Genomic DNA, 20,239 nt, shown 5'->3' on the forward strand with positions numbered 1-20,239 from the left:
CGCTCGCCACCTTGCTGTGCTCTGTCTTTTGTGCAGGGCTGTGCTGGCAACCGCCAACCTGACATGGCTTTAACAAGACACGCTGCAGCGCCCCGCTCGACAGAGATCACAGAATCCCAGACTGGCTGGGGTCAGAAGGGACCTCTGGAGATCATGCAGCCCAACCCCCTGCCAAAGCAGGGTCACCCACAGCACGTTGCACAGGGTCGCATCCAGGCGGGGTTTGACTATCTCCAGAGAAGGAGACTCCCCACCCTCCCTGGGCAGCCTGTGCCAGGGTCTGGCACCCTCACAGTAAAGTTTTGCCTCATATTGAGATGGAAATTCCCGTGTTTCAGTTTGTGCCCATTGTCCCTTGTCCTGTCCCTAGGCACCACTGAGAAGAGTCTGGCCCCATCCTCTAGATGTTCCTACCTGCCCAGCGGGGAAAGGCTCCTTGCTCGTGAAACCTCTTCACGTCCATCCTCATCTTCCTCATGCCTTTGTCAGCCTTTAAGTTCCTCTCCTGCTCCATCACCGCACAAAGATGCAGCCTTAGGAAGGGCCCCAGGCGCAGGGAGCCCATGACGGAGGCCGGCTGCACCAGGCGGTGTTCTCTGGCCTCCGTGAGGAGCAGGGATGGGAACGCTCCTCGCACCTCCTGGCCCGCACGGACTCGTGTTCGGGCCCCTCCTGAGAGCTTCCCCTCTAACCTTCAGGGCGAGGCAGCCTGGAGCCGCCGGCCAGGGCTGCGGGGATGGGCAGGGGCCGGAGCAGGCACCGGCCCCGGGGAGGCCGGACCGGAGCTGCCCCTGGCCTGGCCTCTGCCCTCAGCGGCCCCGCCGAGCCGAGCACAGCCGAGCTGAGCCGAACACAGCCCAGCCCCGCCGAGAACATCCGAGCCGATTCGAGCGGCGTTGCCGGCGGCCGGGGGCCGGAGGGACGGCCGGCCCCGCCCCGCTCCCGCCCCGCTCCCGCCCCGCTCCCGCCCGGCTCCCGCTCCGCTCCCGGCCCCGCTCCCGGCCCCGCTCCCGCCCCGCTCCCGGCCCCGCTCCCGCTCCGTTCCCGGCCCCGCGGCCCCGCCGGGAGCTGCTGCGGCGCCGGGCGGACACGTCCCCGCCAGCCCCTGGCCCGCCCCGCGAGCAGGAGCAGCGCTCCGGGCCACCTTTGGGATGGGGGGTCAGCGCCCCAAGCCCCATCCAACCTGGCCTTGAACACTGCCAGGGAGGGGGCAGCCACAGCTGCTCTGGGCAACCTGGGCCAGGGTCTCACCGCGCTCACAGGAAAGAATTTCTTCCTAATATCTCATCTAAATCTCCCCTCTGTCAGTTTAAAACCGTTCCTCCTTGTCCTGTCACTCCATGCTCTTGTAAAAAGTCCCTCTCCAGCTTTTCTGTAGCCCCTTCAGGTACTGGAAGGTGCTAGAAGGTCTCCCCGGAGCCTTTACTTCTCCAGGCTGAACAGCCCCAACTCTCTCAGCCTGTCTCCACAGCAGAGGGGCTCCAGCCCTCTGATCAGCTTCGTGGCTTCCTCTGGACTCGCTCCAACAGCTCCATGTCCTTCTTCTGTTGGGGGCCCCAGAGCTGGATGCAGCACTGCAGGGGGGGTCTCCCGAGAGCGGAGCAGAGGGGCAGAATCCCCTCCCTCGACCTGCTGGCCATGCTGCTGGGGATGCAGCCCAGGATACGGTTGGCTTTCTGGGCTGCAAGCGCACATTGCTGGCTCATGGTGAGCTTCTTGTCAACCATCATCCCCAAGTCCTTCCCCTCAGGGCTACTCTCCATCCATTCTCCGCCCAGCCTGTATTTATGCTTGGGATTGCCCTGATCCACGTGCAGGACCTTGCACTTGGCCTGGTTGAACTTCATGTGGCAAAATATTTCCCTTTCCTAATTGGCATCCCCAGCAGCATGGCCAGCAGGCCAGCTAAACTTTCCTTTCACTGTAGTCTCCACTACCCCAAACTGGAAAATATTAATTGGAGTTATTTCACCCCACTCAAACCTGGAAGACACTAACTGAAGTTATTTTTCATGTAATTTTTTTTTTCATATAAGCAAACTTGTGGAATTCACTGGTGGTGTGTATTCCAGAAAACTGCACAACTTAAAAAAAAAAATGCTCATTGGTATTTGTGAAGAAGAACCCATGAATGGTTATCAAGTGAAAACAATGCAGCCTTCCTCTTGGGAACTCTGAGGGCTTCCATTGAAGTCTGGGATTAAAGCCATCTATTTCTAGATTTCTTTCTTCTCTCTCAGCTCGCGGACACTGTTAGAGGTGGGATACGCAGCTAAAAGCCCTTTGCTCCTATCCACAGTGTGGCTGTGTATTGGTTACGAAGGAAGAGACTGTCATAGTGTTCTGTGATGGGGAGGGTGGTGGTGGGAGAAGATCGGGGCAGGGTGGGGGGGTGGGACTGTGGAGGTTTCCTTCTGGGTCTCCATAAGAAATGCCTTACAACCAATGGCTTAATAAAATAGTTGTTTTAATAACACCGGATAAGAAGAGGAATATCGATAGTGAGTAAATCTTATGTCCCTACAGGATCTGGATACCCCTTGTCTGACGCAGCGTAGCATCAGAGGGATCCTGGATGGGTTTTCCCACAGCGTTGTGCAGATCCCGTTCATGCAGAGAAGCTCCTCCTTTTTGGTCGTTCAAGCTATTCTACAATTTACTTACAGGAAAACCACTATACTCCTAAAAGGTGTTCACATGAGAACTTCTTGCTGCACTGTTAGGCAAAGGCAAGGCCGTGCGGGTGGCATCATAACCAGCCCTGAGTGGGAGCTGCCCACAGGCTCCTCTGTTCCAAGGAGCTGCTGAGGTTGTCCTGCAGCCAAGGGGTTTGTGCAGCCCAACACAGCCTGAAAGACAGGCCGGACGTGCAGCACAGCGCAGCAGAGCAGGTTAAGTGTAACGTGGAGCACGGACTCCTTGATGTACAGTAGTCTCCCTCCCGGATCAACACATGCTTAAACCACTGTAGAAGGAATTAATGACTTGCCATGCGTTAGCTGGGATGCAGTGAGAGTACGCCACGTGAAGAAATGAAGAAAGTTGTGATTTTTATGTAAACAGGTAGCTGAGAGGAGCAGTTAGCGATTCTATTGATCCCTTTTTCTCTTTTACATAAATAAGTAAGTTAAAGTTCATATATCACTACCAACTAATCAGTAAGTTCGTTTTAAATTAAATTGCCTGCATCAGATGGTTTAGCCTATGACAGTAGATGGTGGAGAAGGCAGGAAAGCCTTAATTTATCATAGCATGTAATCAGAATAATTGGCTTAGCTGTGAATTTCTGGTAAGAGCCTTTAATTATTGATTTAGAGAATGTTTTGTATTTGTTTGTGTGGGTGCTTTGTCTTTATGTGTCTGCCAGTGTTAAATGGACCCTGCAGATCTGCTAGTGAGCCAGGGCTGCCAAGAGTGGTGGGTCGCCAGTGCCTGTGTGCTTGGGAGAGAATGCGAACACTGTGTGAGCAGTATGGCATGGTGGTGGAAAAAGAAGGGACTGAAAGAACCTGAGAATATTGGACCTGTGTGGGAAGATGACCAGGACGAGATGGGATGGTAGCGTGATCCTGTGGCTTGGAGCTTGGATCACCACCTGTGCTGCTCTGGGAGCAGTCAGCAAAGACAAAATATCTGGGCTGCTGCAGATTGGGATCCTGAAACCTGGGATGGTGCTATTTGGGACTGATGATGAAGGAAAACCAAAAACCAGTCAGGCAGCCTCTCCCACCACAGTTAAGCAGATTGGTGGGAATGTGAGCATCATTCCTCAGCATGTGACTACTCACAGTAATTGCCAGAGGATGAAATGAAGAATTTGTGGAAAACTTACAGCTTCTGCCCTCAGGAAACCCTCTTGCAGTGGCTATGGTGGTGCTGCGAAAGCAGAGCAGGCAGTACATGCTCTGATGATTGCGCACGCTACCAAATACTCTGACAACCTTCCTATATTCCTCACAAGTGGCCTGTCCCTTTTTCCACATTCTGTAGACTTCCTTCTTCCATCTGAGCTTTGCCAGAAGCTCCTTGCACATCCATGCAGGTCTCCTGCCCACTTTGCCTGATTTCTTACTCAGAGGGATGAGTCTTGAGATCTTGAGATGGAGGAAGTGATGCTTAAATGCTGGGAAGGTGCTAGGCCAAAGGGTTCCATGTGCTCCTCCGGCCCCACCAGCAGGGCAGTGAGGGAGCAGCTCCCCAGCCCCGGCCCTGGGAACACCAAGAGCTGTCCCAAGGCCTGTGGGTCGCCCCGCACCCCCCGCCTGCAGCCCACCCAGGGGCCATGGCAGCGGGGCCGGAGCGGGGAGGGGCCAGAGAAGGGCGCTGCAGTGGCTGGCGGGGGGCCCTGCCTATCACCGCCGGGCGGGCGCCATTGGCTGAGCAACCGGGCAGAGGGCGGGCTCCTGGGAGCTCCTGTGGAGCCTGCCCTGGGCCGGGGCAGTCTGCCCCTGGGGAGGGAGGCCAGGCCCCGCTGCGTGCGCAGGGCTGGGGCCGCGTGCGGGGGCGTCTAGGGGCAGTGCCAGGCTGGGCCTCTCCTCCCTGCATTAGATCTTAGGAATGCTTAGTATCTGGCTCGTTTTTAAGCAAAAAATAAGTAGAATTGCGAATCTTGTCCACACCCTCCCGCCCTCTCCACAATGGACCTTCCTGTGCACCCCACTTTGGAGACAAATATTCAACACCGATCTGCATTGTCAAAGCCTTTTATTTCTTTTTGCCTTCTCTTTTCTGCCTCTCCTCCTTCTTTCCCTGTGGTTTCAGTTGAGGCTTTCTGGTTTTGCCCTCTTCCCGTGAACCTGCACTCGATAAATGCAGGTATAATCTGGGTATCCCCAGTTGCTCTTCACAACAAGTCTGATGCGTGCAAAGGCTCTGCGAAGCTGCGCCTTCTGTGAAGGAAAGAGGCAAAAGGAAGAGAGGGTGTTAAGAGGGACAACGCACTCAATGTATGTCCCCCTGCCAGCCATGCTCCTGCTCAGGAACAAGCACCTGCAAGTGGGTGGGAGTGACTGTGGAAATGAGAGGCTGGCTGCTGGTCCTGGGGCTGCTGGGGTGGCTGGGGACATGGGCTGGGTCAAGGGACCGGGTGTCCTCTGCATGCCGGCCTGGCTGGGGCTCAGTCTCCCTTCCCTCTGCGCTGACAGAGAGGCCGGGGAGGTGCTCCTGTGCTCGGGGCATCGGGTGTGCAGCCCCAGCGAGCTCCTGCTGTCTGCTCTGCCTGCTTTCCTCCTGGCAGGCGTGAGCGCACCGGGAGACAAGGGGCTCGCTGTGCTGCTGGGAGGAGGTGACACTGTCCAGCCTGCCAGCAGGCCACAGGATGGAGCGACGTTGCTGCCCGACGCCTTTAGCCACCGTGCGTCCCTGGTTCTCCATGGCACAAAGATGTTGCTTGGGTGGAGTGTCCGCCTGTGCAGCTGGCTCTGCTGAAGGCAGTGGGTGCAGCTGGGGATGTCTCGGGACTTGTGCTCCAATGGGTCTGCCCCTGCCCTTGCTATCCTTTTGCTACCATCACCGCTACTCAGCCCTGCCAACCCCACCCGGTCTCTCTCAGCACTGGTTTGGGCCCCTCTGCCCACAGAGAAAGCATTCACGCTCTTCCTGCCATGGACTTGCAGGCAAACCTGTTGTTCTCCCGGGCATCCTGCCCCTGAGCGTGGACCGTACCTTCAGAGGGAAGGTCTGAATGGGCTCTTTTGTCGCGTCGTACATGAACGTCCCCAGCAGAGTTTCCTCTTCTCCGTCTGCATCCACTCCCTCAGGGGCAAAGCACAAGCAGAGCAGCTCAGAGTCATCCCGACAAAGAGGGAACGTCCGCGCTGGATCAGCCCCACCCTCTCCCGGGGCTCTAGCACTGTTCTAGCACTGGTTCTGCTGGAGCTCAGTCTCCACCTTGAGTTTTGGTCAAGAACCCTGAGGTGCTTGGCCAGAACAAGTCTTAAGAGGGATGAAAACTCTAGAGCCCTTGAAGTATCGTGCCAGGGCACTGCAGTGCACAGGAGAGAGCAGGGCAGAAACCTCAGAGGGTGCACAAAGGCAAGCAAGACCCTGTCCTGCCTTCCCCCAGGGCCAGATCCCCGCCAGATGTGCCCAGCACAGACTTACAAAGACGGCGATATCTCTGGGGGCGCTGTTGACTGTCCCAAATGAAGAGACTTCTTTGGAGATGTGCTGCACAGTGACAGCAGTCAGATGGACTCGTGCTGGCAACCTGATGACCACCTGGCCCTGTTGCCCTCGTAAAGGCCAGCAGTTTCCTGGGGAAACATCCGTCTGCAAGCAGAACACGAGAGCAATGGAGTGTGAGAGAGTGTTGGCGCCAACACTGCTGCCCATGTATCTTGAAGCGTAGGCGCCGGTGTGCCTGTGGGGTCTATTTCAGCTCACAAATGAGGCACGTGTGAGGAAATGGACAGAAGCAGGAGGCCTTCTTCCCTGCCTGACAAAGGGGGCTCTCAGTATCAGGGAGAGAGGAGAATAGCGGTTGTGAGACCATCCTAGTCAGGGCCTAGCAGAAACACGTCTCTGCCCAGTGGCTCTGCAGGGCACCCCCCACCTCCCACCCGCGAAAAGGCGCTGTTAGGGATGAGTGTGGAAACGGGGTCACCATGGAGAAAGCCTTTCAGCCAGCTGTGGCAGAGCACTGTGGGCAAGGTGCAGCAGTTGAGCTCAGTGCAGCTCCGTTCCCCTCCTGAGGGGAACCGCTGATTTCTAGCAAGCCCAGCCCTGTGTTAGAGCTTTGGTTTCAGGAACCTGATCAACACTGTGGACTTGAGCAGCACCACTGGACCGAGGGGAGAGCCCCTGAGCTCAGGCCCCAACTTCACAGGAAGGAAGGAAGGAAGGAAGGAAGGAAGGAAGGAAGGAAGGAAGGAAGGAAGGAAGGAAGCGAGGAAGGGAGGGAGGGAGGGAGGAAGGGAGGGAGGGAGGGAGGGAGGGAGGAAGGGAGGAAGGGAGGAAGGGAGGAAGGGAGGAAGGGAGGAAGGGAGGAAGGGAGGAAGGGGGGGAGGGAGGAAGGGGGGGAGGGAGGAAGGGAGGAAGGGCGGAAGGGAGGAAGGGAGGAAGGAAAGCTTCCCTGATGATTTCTACTACGATACCTGCAAAATAGTATCAGGAGGATTGAAAGTATGAAAGGCCCATCTAGCCCTGCAGAGCCAACTCCCTTCGCAGTTGTACGTCTCAGAAGTTAACTGTGTGTCGATGGTGGCACCTGGAAGGAAGGGAGAGCAGATGACTGCAAGAGGCCCCAGGCTAGGAGGACTTGGTGCTCAGACACGATTTCTGGCACTGTCAGCCAGGTCCACGTCTGTCAGTCCTGTCCTCATCGCCACACTGGTGGGGGTGCCCAGCTGCGCAGGGGAATGACGGCAGCCACGTGCCTGGTGACTGCTTCTCTCCCAGCGCCACAAGGAGAAGGTCTGAGGGTTCTGGGAGACAGCAGGCACCCATGTGAACGACAGGAGACTGGGCTGCTCGTGTCCATACCAGTGCTTTTAATGGCCCAGTCAGACATCTCGACGGAGTCTTCTGAAGCCATCTCGGATGCTGCCTGGTTCGCTTCCAGAACTTCCTGGGAACGCCATAAAGGAACACAGAAAAGGACCACATCAGCAGGCAGCTCAGCGTGTCTACTAGCGCCCGGAGAGGCACAGGGTCAGCGTCAGAAATGCAAGGCAAGCCTTGCCCACATGCTGCAAGACTCTCTGCTACTGATGGGAGCCGCGAGGATTGAGGAACTGTATCTGTGGCCAAGGCCCTGGACGCAAGGTGGGATGACGAGGGTCCCCACACCCTCGTCCCCACTCTCCACGCTCTCCAGGTCAGCCGGGATACGAGCTCAGTCCCTGAAAGTGATGGCTGGCCCCGTGAGCATGCCTGGGTCTCACCACTGCCTCAGGAGCCCGGCCAGAGCAGCCAGAGGTGCCGGTGGGCCAAGAGAAGGCTGTCGGGAGTCCTCTGATGCCCGAGGCAGCCTGGTTACACTGGGGCTGGAGAAGCTCGCCCAGCAAGCCCCTGGGGCAAAGGCTGGGTTTCTGCGGTCAGCAGTCCGACCCCACCAACAACCCCAAGGCGGGCGTTCTCGGGGCTTCTGCCCAGCCAAGCCTCCTTCCCCAAAATGCAGGGTCACTCACCACCTTCACACTGTTGAGCTCTGCCTTCAGACGAGCCACTTCCTCCACCACAAGATGCACCTTTTCAGGCAAGTTCCTGCGCAGGAAATCAGATGTTGTCAGAGAGTGGCCCATCCCCTCTGGGAAGTGCCTGAGCTGAGCAAGGAGGGGAGACACATGTGCTCTCCCTGCTTTGCGAGGGTTTCCCTTCCGCACCATGCTGAGCAAAGGGGAAGACAGGAGGGAAGCACGGGATCCCTGGCTGTTAGGAAAAGGAGTGCAGGTAGCACGGCACGGGTTTGGCTGCCGCTTCTGCGCAGAACCAGTTCTAGCTCAGAAAACGTCTCTTACCACAGGGCCTTCAGTGCTACAGACACACGTGTCAGCTCCTGAAAGGGAAAAACGCTCCATTAGAGCGTCCACTGCCAGAGCTGCCGGGGCTTCCCAGGAGAGGCTTCCCTAGGAAGACATGGCACAAGCTGCTGCTTCTTTGGGTCACCCTGCGTGGACGCAGAAGAGCCCATGATCTATCCAGCCACTGTCAGCAACGTTCCGTTGCACGAGTTGCCTGTGCCACAAGAGTCACCAACCTCTCTCAGTCCCTCTGTCTGCCTTGTCGACACCGGCAGTGAGGCCTCGCTGTAAACACCAGCTGCAATTCACATCAGCAAGAGACAGTTATTTTCCTGGGGTTGCTAGCGATCGCTGCAGTCGCGTTGTCTCCTCCCTGTTGCCTGGGGGATGGGGCAGCAGGCTGGCTGAGGAGGTGGGGAACACGGGGTGCAGAGAGAGGACGCGCCTCTGAGCGGGAGCCATCAGGCCAGGCTTGAGGGGACTGCACAGCCATGATCTTCAGGTGTGCTCGGTGCCCCAGAGCTGTTCCCCATTTGCCCTCGCTGCTCCAGTGAGCACCGAGACCAGGCTCCATGGGCTAGGAGAGGTACTTCTCCATGGGTCCCCCTGCACAGCCCCTCTGGGAATCCCCAGTTCAGGCCTGGAAATGGCTACACCCTTCTCTCACAGACTAAGCGAGCCATTTGGTCCAGTGGCCAGAGCAGCAGCGTGGCCGGGAGACTACCAGTCGTCCTGGCAATCTCAGTCCCAGTCAAGGACATACTGAGGAAGCACTTGGGCACGGGAGCGTCCGCACATAGTGGACCAAAGGGAAAGCTGGCCAGCTGAAAGCTGGCATCCAGCACAGCCAGGCTGCTGTGCTCAGATGTTTGCTCCTGAAAACTCACCAAGAACGACTAGTAGCAACAAGACGACGACTGTCAAGAACGTCTTCCTCTGCAGGGCCAGCTTTTGCCTGAAAAAGAGGGAGTCCTGTGGCTGTCAATGATGCAAGTCTTGGGCAAACCCCTTCACAGGTGGATTCCCTTTTCAGGCCAAAAGCCACCGTTTTGGAAGCCCGCTGCTGACAGAGAGCAGACAGAGCAGCGCCCAGGAGGACCACGATTTCTATCCACTCCATTCAACCCTGCCGGCAGGTCTTCCCCAAAGGAAGGGCTCTAGGAGCACCTTCCGAAAGGGAATGAGAATAATCCAGGGAAGTAAAGAGGTCGAGCAAATGAAGGCTGCTTTTCAGCAGTCTTTCTGGCATGGACCTTGCTCTTTGGCGCAGAAAGCAGGTCTGGCTACACGGCAGTTTTTTCAAACAACCGCCAAAGTTTGGGCCTCTGGCAAATGCGTGGGAGTAGACTGCTGAAGGGCAGTCTCACCGAGAACAGCCACAGCCCGAGCAGTGCCGAGCTGCTCTCTCACCAAGAACAGCCACAGCACGAGCAGCGCCTGAGCGTCGGCGCCCCAGTGGCAACTCCACGCTGCTGGCTGGGGAATGCTCTCTGCTCTTCCCCTTTGCTTGCACTGGCCCTCAGACATCCCCTTTCTACCCCTCAATCCACAGCAGAACCATGTAGTACGTACACGGCGAAGATGTGCGTGCTCAGCAGATATCTCCCCAGGCAGACGAGGGCACCTGCCAGACGGCAAGGAAGGCTGAAGACCGTCCCTGGGCAAAGAAACCAGGGAAAAGTTAGGCCTGCCTCATTGAGGTGTCTCCTCTAGGATGCCCAGCCACGCGTGTTTCAGTTCCCTGCAGGGAGGCAGGCACCGAGTCCTACGCGCTCCCCCCCGTGGGCAGAGAGCAGGGCAGCCTGCACTTCTCCTGCCGCTTGTGACACTTGGCCAGAGCTCTGGCACAGCACAGGTCTCCAAGGTCACCCCAGAGGATTTCACAGCAAGCAGCAGTGCTGAGCTTACTTCCAGTTTCTGTGGTCTTGTCACACCACTTGGCAGTCCCTTGAGAGGCTGAGCCAGCAGTTGGCGTGGAAGAGACATTCACCATCTCCACCTCCACACAGACGTTCCTGTGGGAGGAAAATGACAAATGCCGGTTGCCCACTGTCCCCACGCTGCGGGAGCTGAGGTGGGCAGGAGCAGCCGCAGCAGAGGCCCCTGCCAGAGGCCGGGCCGTCCCAGCAGCAGTGAGAGAGGGCAGCACAGCTGGGCTGCTTCCAGGGGACCCCCCTTCCTTTCGCCATCCTTTGCTTTACAGGCCTGCAGTGGGAGAAGAGGAAACAAGCTGGCAGCAGCAGTCCCCTGCCTGGGGCAGCCCAACCGGCAGCACAGCCCGATTCTCACCCTGTCCCTCCCTGCTCCCTGGCCCCTGGCACCAGCCTGTCCCTTGGCAGGCACCTCTCAGTGGCCATTCGGGGAGAAAACAAAGGCTGCTGTGCCCCACCACGGCCCCCCCACCTCTTTGCTGGATGCTGGCAGTCTCCCAAACCCCTCTCCTCCCCACACAGCTGCCCCACTAAGCCAGGCAGGACTGCACCTCAACGTCCGAGGGGGCCAGCCTCAGGTCCCAGGGGCTTGGCCTCCCCGTACTGCAAAACCTCCCCGTGCAGCAGGGCTGGGCTCTGACCCCTGCAGCACGAGGCTTCTGCCTCCCCAAAAGCCCCTGCTGCACACAGGCTTTTGGCCAGGAGAGCGAGCCAGGCTTTCAGCCGACACCCATCCCCACAGAAGGGGGCTTTGCAGGCCACAGGGCTCTTCTTCAGAAAACCTCTGTCAGCTTCCCCATGCTGCTGTGCACCCCACTGGCTGTGTTAGTCCACGTCCGTACTACCACCCTGACCTGATGCCCCGGGCAGGAGCAGCCCACTTCGTACCTGCTTGTCTGGCTGTGGCTCAAACCCTCTGCCTCCCCTGACGGCTGTTGGTTAGCCTCATTCCCCAGGGAGCCTTTGGAGCCCACTTGGCGTCTTCTCCTTGGGGCCCTTCTCCTCGCCATCTCTGGGCGAAGGCAGGTTCCCCGCTCGGCTCTTCTGCCTCAGCCCCAGCAGCGTGCCTGCTCAGGGCAACAGCCACACAGCAGCTGTGGGCTCCTTCCCCGCGTGCCCCGCGGCTGTGCGGGCGGCCAGCTCTGACCTCATAGTGGTGGCGGTTCTGACATCACACGGGGGCTGCCCAGGGCTGAGCAGGGCCGGGAGACCCTGTGGGCTCCCCTGGGGCAACACGGCTGCTGGCCTCCCAGGCGGTACGACCCCGTGCCTGTGGCACCCCGAGCCTGTGGCACCCCGAGCCCTGCCACGATCCCGTGCCGGCCGGCTGCCTGTCCTGTCCTGCCAGACAGGGTTCCAGCTCTCCTGGGCATCCCCAGGAAACCAGAAAGTGTGCTGGAAAGGGGGCTTTACTCTCACCCTATGGGACAGCTGCTTCCAGCAGCATTTCTCCTCTGCCGACCGTTCTGTAGGCCAAGAAGAAAAGCCCAGTAGCCGGGATGTGCTGTCAAAGGCCCGGCGGTACGTCTGGTTAACAAGGAGCTTTTTTTTGTCACCCTTGCTGATTCTGCCCTGACTCTCCTGGTTTGCAATAGCAGCGTGCTCCTTCCTTGTCTTGCAGTGCCCTGCGGGGCCAAGGAGGGTCCCTGCACAGGGGGGGCACAGGCTGCACTGAGGGCACTGGGCAGCACGGCCTGTACCAGGGTCCCAGCACGGCAGCACGGGGACACAGGGCGTATGGAGCACAGCCCCTCCATGTCCCACCTCACTGGCCGGGAGGAGCCGCACACCGGTGCAGGGCCAAACTGTGCTGGGGCGGCGCGGGGCTCCTGCTACCCAGCCTCGATGCCCAGTTTGCAGGGGAGCACAAGGTGTCTGTTTCCCCATGGGACACCCAGGCCTGCCCGCTTCCCTGGGCCCCCCAGTGCAGTGGGCCATCCAGGCAGCAGAGCTGCCAGTGCCTTTGATTGCAGGAGGGCCCTGGCAGCAAAGGGCTCCCGGGGGGCTTGCGGCAGGCTGGGCGGCGCTCGCACTCGTGGGGCAGGGCAGTATTTGGGCGTGATCCTCTGGGTAGGAACGGGCTTCCCATGTCCAACTCTGGAAAGGTTCTCCTGGGGGAGCAGGCAGTGATGGCAGCATCCTGCCTGGGGCTGGGCCCCTCAGGCTCCACATCCACATGGGGGTCTCCGTCTCCAACAGTGGCCTGTGGGCAACTGTCAAGGGTTTCCGTGCTCCTTCCTCCTCAACACGATGCACAAGACACCACAACGGCTCGTCTGGGCTGACCTAGAGACCTCAGTGGCTTCTTTGGGGTGCCCCAGGAACCTTGCCAACCTCGCATGAGAACCCCCGTAGCGTCCTGGGATGCCCACTCACCACCCCCATCTCTCAGGAACCCCTTGGGATCCTCCAACAACTGCCAGGGAATGATCCTGCTACCCTCACCCCCTCCCAGTACTACATGCTGTTAGACAGCTGCCAGGAACATGGGGTTCTAACCCTCCCTTTCCCTGGAATCCTTTGGACAGCCCAATCTCACCCTTGGCCCACACTCACCTCTGTCGCTGTCGCTGCTGCCGCTGCTGTCGCCGCTGCCGCCGCCCCACCAGGTCTCTCTTGGCACTGGTCTGGGCCCTCTACCCACAGAGAAAGCATTCACGCTCTTCCTGCCATGGACTTGCAGGCAAACCTGTTTTGCTCCCTGGCATCTTGCCCCTGAGTTTGGACGGTACCTTCAGAGGGAAGGTCTGAATGAGCTCTTTTGCCACGTTGTACACGATGGGTTAAGCGCCAGAGTGATAACCTCTCTGTCAAGCTTCAGCTGTCATGTTCCTGAAGCCCCTGAAGACCACAAACTCTGGCTCCAGGACCTTGTCCAAGGCCAGGCTCTCACCCGATGGACACCACTCTCTTCTTCCTTCCAGCACGGTCCAAACCCACCACCCTGTGGTACCCTGTGAGTGCAGCAGGCATCTGGTCAGAAGAAGACAGTCATCATCTTTTGCTGTCCCTGTGCCGGTCACACCCAGGCCCTGCTGCGGCTCTGAAGTGCTTGTGCCTAACCACTGCACCGTGCAGCTATGCACATACCTAAAAGCGAAGGGGCTTTTCCCACTCACCTAGTGGCCTCATGCTGCCAGAAGACAGCTGGCTACAGCATGACGCAAAAACCTACGAGAAACAGTTTTGGTCACAATGCTAATGTCAAAGTTTCCTGGCCAATAATGTTTCTTGACGAGTGCATCTCAGTTGCCCCTGATCCACTTGCCTTGCCTGTACCCCTGGAAGCCACTGAAACAAAAAGCAGATGGAAGAAAGGAAAATGTTGGTCCAGCTGCTCACTGGGCCAGACCCACCTACAGTGTAAATCAACAAACAGGGACGTCAATCACCACACTCCCCTCCAGCCCCTTCTCCTCTCCATTGTCCTGCCAGTCGACATCCACACTTATGACCACAGCCAGCGTCTACCCCATGAACTCTTTTGGGATCTCTCATCCCCATCCCCACCTGTAACTACCAACCAACATCGCAGGCAAACTGGTAAATCTCATCCAGTTGTACAGAGGTTCCCATACAAGACAGGATTTCCCAGCATCCCCATCTCACTCTGGGTAGACCTTCCAAAGGAGAACAGCTGCCAGGAACACGCTCTGTGGGAACACCTACAGCTCAGCCATGCAGACTGATGCCACTACAGAGCCCAGCACAGCCCTTGAAACCCAGTACCCCAGCAGAGGCCCTGCAGCCATTCTGACAGTTAATCAGTTTCCAGATAACCACGCCAAGGCCTGCCTTGGGCTGCGGTGGCCATACCACTGTCCGATCCAGCATCACGGGGCAAGAGGCACCTAGGGAGCATTCTCTCCATACGGGCCTGCTGAGATGGCTGAGCGCTGTCAGTTGTGTCCTATGCTAATCACAGGTTATTTTGCCTTTTCTGGACCCTTCTGTCCATCAACTTGATGACACTTTAAAAACTAGAGTCAGCGGGAAAAGCTGTTCCCCTCCGTGTTCCAGGCAATCGGGCAGAGCCCAGGGGTTAGAGGGTTCCGTGCCTGCTCTGACAGGGCGAGATGAACATTGCCAACACTTATCCCAGTCTCCATGTGTCTGCGATGGTGGAGGGGTGCAGGGACCATTCAGCATCACGGAGCAAGTTGGAGAGAGCTGTGGAAAGAGGAGCAGGAATCACGGCTCAGGTCCTGCTACATTAGCCACTGACGTGCAGAAGGGAAAGAGCCTTTGCCCGTCTGCCTGCTCTGGGAAAACAGCCACAGACTTCTTTCCTCCTCCTTAAAGGGTGACCTATCTTGTAAGTGAAGCTGGAATCAGCCTGTTGCTTGCAAGTTTGTCAGTCTGGCACTGTTATTAGGTAGAATTGCAGTGGGACAGATTGAACCAAAAAAGAGGCATGGAGTGTCACTGGACATGGTGTCTCTGCCTCTTGCCACTGAGCCAGAGCCTCAACATCCTCCCTAGCCCCTTGTCCTGCAATCTCACTTCTTTCTCTCCAGCAGTCTCCTGCCACACAGCATCCAAGGGTCCCAACGTCTGCCTTGCAGCGGGAACTAGGCCCTTAGTGCCTTGCAGCTCTGTGGGCCTCCAGGCTCCCCAGACTCCTCACCCATCTGCCTTGAAGTCCTCTTGGCTGCAAAATGAACCTGGAATACCAGGGTGACACCACAAAGCTAGATGTGTTCCAACAACCGTCAGCTTGCTGGGCTAGCTGTCGAGCACACAATACCCAGCAATTTGCAGAGTACCCAGATTTCCTTGTGCTAACGACCGTGGGTTTGGGGATGTGAGCAAACTTCAGCATAAAAACCCCTCTGCCTCAAGCCAGCCTGACTTTTACCCACCCTAGGCTGAGCACAACGATACTCCCCACTCTCCAAGTGCCTGGAAAAGACCCCGTCCCACTCCTGTGGCTCCTCTTTGTCCTCTGACAGCAGAAGCTATACAGCAGAGATGGGCCCAAGGAACATGAACATGTACTGCCATACTGAACCCAGATGTCAGGTATCCCCAAAGAAAATGGTCACAGCTAATCTCCCCTTGGCAGCTTCTCCAGCCCTGAAGCCTGTAACAACCCGCAGGACCTGGCACGACCCTGTCATGCCTTGCAAACCCTGATCCCTGAATGAGGGCAGCCAGCTGCATTTGGGTATAAATACAGCCGGGCGCAAGAGAGGGGCTGGAGAAACCCGATGCCCTGGATCATTTGTCCCACACAGGTCAGAACCACCCGCGCCTGCAACCTTCCTGGTGGGACACCCACCTCTCCCCTCCACACTCCCCTTCCATGGCACCAATGTGGTAAAGACCCCCACCGTGCTACACGCTCCCTCTGGCATGCCTTGGCCCAGGAGGAGGAATGCGTTTGAGCCGTTGGAAGATGTAAGTCCTATTTCCAGCTCTTCCCCTGCCACTAGGGCGTACGCACAAGTTTCTGCCATACTCGGTGCCTATTTAAGACACAGACACAGTTCCCTTCCGTGTGCTTGCAGAACAACCCCGTCCTCACGCCAGAGAAGCAGAAACGGAGAATTCCCCAATTTTGGCTCTGCTCCCTCTCCTCGCGGAACAGAGAGCCCCTTTGGGGGGAAGGAACAAGGGCTCAAAATGCACGGCCAGCACAGCCCCACAGTCCCCACCACCAGAGCAGGGAGCAGCTGCGGGATCAGGCAAGCACTGACACACACAAAGAGCCATCCCAAGCAGCTCGCCGTGGTCTCGCTACCCACCCCCAAACCTCTCCCCTGGGGCAGCCTGTTGTCCCCAGCTCCATCCTCAGGTCCCGCTGCCCCAGCCTGGCCCTCCTCCTCTGCCTGGCCCCATCCCCAGCCCGGGGTGGGCACTGTGCCCCTTCCTCACATGCCAAACCCTCTCCCCTCCCAGCGGGCTGTCCCGTTTCTCCCCAGCACAGCTCCTGCCAGCACAAAACATGTTCACTCCCACAAGTCCCTTGCCACCCAGGCTGTCCCTGCCTGTCCCTGCACCACCCTACCAAAGGTCCCCCTGGCCTGACCCACTTCTCAGCGCCAGCTTCCCCCACAAGCCTATTCACACCCCCAGTTTGCACAGCCATTGCCTTTGCCAGTGCATCCTACTGGGGCTCGCCGAGCGCCTCGTTGCCTTTCACAGAGCTGACGAGACGGCCAGCACAGGCTTGAAGCGGGCTGACAGCTCTCCTGCCTGCAGCCCACGGGGTCCTGCTCCCCAGCACCCCTGCTCACAGGCTTACACACACACGCGTGCTCCCAAGCCCGCGCAGCCAGAAGGATACTTCCACTCCACGATGCTGATGCACGCCTTCCGCAGTGGGTTTTGCAGGGTTAAGCAGAACAGAGCCCTGGCTGGCTGGGGGGCTGCTGGCGGCACCGGCTTCTTGGACTTCTCCTTCTGTTGCCTCCTCTTGACGTCACCCTGAGGAGAGGCAGGCTCCATGGTGTTTCTCCCCTAGCTGTTTCTCCCCTCCTGCCCCACGGCCGAGCCCCCCTTCCCCGGGTCCCAGCCAGCTGGAGCTCCTCTGGATCTCCCTTCTTGCGGAGCCTGTCTCCCCCGCACACTGGGGGAGGCCGTGGGTGAGTGGGGGCTGGAGCCTGTGCTCGCATGTACAAACACACACAGCATGAGTTTAAATTTAGATTCGGCCTGGCTCCCGGGTGCTGTCACAGCTCCTGAGGCAGCAAAAGGGCCCCTGCAGCTGTTGCTTCTTTCCCCGGCACGTCCAGAGTCCGGCAAGCGCTTCACATGCCACTGACCGGGGCTGGGGGTGGGAACAGGCTGCCTGGCGCTGGGCACACCGCCTGGGAAAGAAAAGTGCCTTTGTCCCAGGTCAGCTCTTTCCCCAGCTACCCCGGCCTCCCTTGCCCAAACAGGGAAGCCAGGCTGCCTGGGGCGTGTGCAGCCCTGTTTGCTGAATCACGTTACTCAGGGTGAGATGGAGAACCCAACTCTGGCCGATTCCCAAAGCAGGTTACCCCACAAATTGATCAGCACCCTTTCTCTGCAGGATTTTACCTTCATTTGGTGCAAAGTGCTCAGTTGAGCCCTGAACCCTGTAAGCCTGGGTTTCCTGGGGTTTCCTGGAATGAGTCAGCAAAATAATTGCAGTGATCTTATTACTTACAGTTATATCCCACAGCAAATGGTATCCCTGACCTACAGAGATGTTACAGTGGGATGTGACTGATGGGCTGTGCCCCAGTCAACCCCACGCATCCCAGGCAGCTGCTCTACCCACTGCACCACACTGCCTTGCTCAAAGCTGCTTCTCCTTTGCTTTGCAGGGTCATTGCACTGTGGAGGGGATCAACTTTGCAGCCGTGCAGCAGGCTGTGTCAAGGGCCAGGAGGGCCACAGTGCCAAGGGAACTGATCGCTCCCTGCCCATGGCAGGGAGACACCATAGGAGAGCAACTCCTGCAGCTGCTCCAGCCAAATCTGATGCACTTCAGAGGAGGGGGCCCTTGATTGTAATGGGGTTAAATTAGTAACCTGACCCCTCCTACACCACTCTGCTGCATTCTGTGCAAATCAGAGTCAAAGCATTCCTGTTGAGGGCTCCAGACCTGTCTCCATGTGAGGCAGGTCCACGCATGTTCCCGTTTCTCCTTTAGTCCTCCTTCTTCCCCCTAAAGCCTGGTGAAAGCCAGGAGCCCTATTTCTGCTGCTGCTGCCTGGGCAGGAGAACCTGTCCCAGGGACAGCAAGGATGCGGGGCCCATCTAGTGGTGAGCCTGAGAAGAAACATCTGCCTTTTCACTCACCCTGGAAGAGTCTCAGAGGAAGAGGGCAGGGTGAGGGAGCTAGGGCTGCGCAGCCTGGTGCAGGCAGGGGCCCGTGGAGAGGACGCTCGAGGCCTCTCTGATCTCCGCTGCGCCCCTTCGCTCCCATACCCTGTGTACAGCTGCTGGCGACCGCTCGCCACCTTGCTGTGCTCTGTCTTTTGTGCAGGGCTGTGCTGGCAACCGCCAACCTGACATGGCTTTAACAAGACACGCTGCAGCGCCCCGCTCGACAGAGATCACAGAATCCCAGACTGGCTGGGGTTAGAAGGGACCTCTGGAGATCATGCAGCCCAACCCCCTGCCAAAGCAGGGTCACCCACAGCACGTTGCACAGGGTCGCATCCAGGCGGGGTTTGACTATCTCCAGAGAAGGAGACTCCCCACCCTCCCTGGGCAGCCTGTGCCAGGGTCTGGCACCCTCACAGTAAAGTTTTGCCTCATATTGAGATGGAAATTCCCGTGTTTCAGTTTGTGCCCATTGTCCCTTGTCCTGTCCCTAGGCACCACTGAGAAGAGTCTGGCCCCATCCTCTAGATGTTCCTACCTGCCCAGCGGGGAAAGGCTCCTTGCTCGTGAAACCTCTTCACGTCCATCCTCATCTTCCTCATGCCTTTGTCAGCCTTTAAGTTCCTCTCCTGCTCCATCACCGCACAAAGATGCAGCCTTAGGAAGGGCCCCAGGCGCAGGGAGCCCATGACGGAGGCCGGCCGCACCAGGCGGTGTTCTCTGGCCTCCGTGAGGAGCAGGGATGGGAACGCTCCTCGCACCTCCTGGCCCGCACGGACTCGTGTTCGGGCCCCTCCTGAGAGCTTCCCCTCTAACCTTCAGGGCGAGGCAGCCGGGAGCCGCCGGCCAGGGCTGCGGGGATGGGCAGGGGCCGGCTCCGGCCCGGGGAGGCCGTACCGGAGCTGCCCCTGGCCTGGCCTCTGCCCTCAGCGGCCCCGCCGAGCCGAGCACAGCCGAGCTGAGCCGAACACAGCCGAGCCGAGCCGAGCCGAGCCGAGAACATCCGAGCCGATTCGAGCGGCGCTGCCGGCGGCCGGGGACCGGAGGGAAGGGGCGGCCGGCCCCGCCCCGCTCCCGCCCCGCTCCCGGCACCGCTCCCGGCCCCGCTCCCGCCCCGCTCCCGCCCCTCGGCCCGCCCCGCTCCCGGCCCCGCTCCCGCCCCGCTCCCGGCCCCGCTCCCGCCCCGTTCCCGGCCCCGCTCCCGGCCCCGCTCCTGCCTCGCTCCCGCTCCGCTCCCGGCCCCGCTCCCGGCCCCGCTCCTGCCTCGCTCCCGCTCCGCTCCCGGCCCCGCTCCCGGCCCCGCTCCCGCCCCGCTCCCGGCCCCGCTCCCGGCCCCGCTCCCGCTCCGTTCCCGGCCCCGCGGCCCCGCCGGGAGCTGCTGCGGCGCCGGGCGGACACGTCCCCGCCAGCCCCTGGCCCGCCCCGCGAGCAGGAGCAGCGCTCCGGGCCACCTTTGGGATGGGGGGTCAGCGCCGCCCCGACGCCAGGGGCGCAGGCGGCTGCTGGAGGGGCCACGGGAGCTCGCGAGGTGGCGTGGGGGCAGCCGAGCCCCGCGCGGGCACACGCGTGTGAGTGTGCGTGTGTGGGAGGGAGGGAGCCTCTGCCAGCGCGGAGCGGGGTGCGGGCTCGGGGGCTGCTGTGTCCGGGTGCCAGCGAGTGGGGAGGGCGGGTGGGATCCCGGGGCGGCTCCCGGGCGGGCAGAGGGGCTGAGCCAGCTGCTGGGGGGAGCTGCACTGCACGCCTCTGTGTGTGTGCACCTGTGGACACGGGCGTGTGTCTAGATATGTACTTTTCCCACTCAGGGACTAAGGGACCTTCATTCTGATCAGCCAGAGAGGGGAACGGGATGAGGCCACCGGTGCTCTTTGTGTTTTTGTGAGTGCTGAGTGTGCGTGTCTTAATCTGTGATCAGTTATATACGTGTGTGTGTTTGTGTGTATATAGGTGTTTTGGCATGTCTGTGTGTGGGACTGTACGTGTGTGTATGCTTGCTGGGAACCCACGCTCAGCCTCACTCCTGGTTGGACCTGGGCTTATTCAGCAGCC

At 59.2% G+C, this 20,239-nt stretch overlaps 1 protein-coding gene across 10 annotated transcripts; it reads right to left on the reverse strand.

Moving 5' to 3' along the window:
* Positions 1–4,687: 4,687 nt before the first annotated feature.
* Positions 4,688–19,190, reverse strand: LOC137674027 (sperm-associated antigen 4 protein-like). 10 transcript variants are annotated; one of them, XM_068419130.1, is made up of 15 exons: positions 18,955–19,190; positions 18,732–18,822; positions 16,633–16,822; positions 12,950–14,563; positions 10,371–10,477; positions 10,035–10,119; positions 9,350–9,417; positions 8,699–8,760; positions 8,460–8,497; positions 8,130–8,370; positions 7,483–7,567; positions 7,095–7,207; positions 6,103–6,270; positions 5,665–5,754; positions 4,688–4,889 (listed from the first exon to the last, which is right to left on the reverse strand). In XM_068419130.1, exons 5-15 carry the CDS (start codon positions 10,453–10,455, stop codon positions 4,758–4,760), a joined length of 1,167 nt encoding a protein of 388 aa, XP_068275231.1. In that variant the 5' UTR covers positions 10,456–10,477; positions 12,950–14,563; positions 16,633–16,822; positions 18,732–18,822; positions 18,955–19,190; the 3' UTR covers positions 4,688–4,757. The 10 variants fall into 10 exon arrangements, with proteins under 10 accessions (XP_068275231.1, XP_068275230.1, XP_068275228.1 ...); XM_068419129.1 differs by having other exon boundaries at positions 12,950–13,347; positions 13,513–14,563; positions 18,732–19,190; XM_068419127.1 differs by having other exon boundaries at positions 12,950–13,366; positions 13,513–14,563; positions 18,732–19,190.
* Positions 19,191–20,239: the final 1,049 nt, after the last annotated feature.

The sequence above is a fragment of the Nyctibius grandis genome, chromosome 27 (genome assembly GCF_013368605.1).
Source record: "Nyctibius grandis isolate bNycGra1 chromosome 27, bNycGra1.pri, whole genome shotgun sequence".
Taxonomy (NCBI): domain Eukaryota; kingdom Metazoa; phylum Chordata; class Aves; order Nyctibiiformes; family Nyctibiidae; genus Nyctibius; species Nyctibius grandis.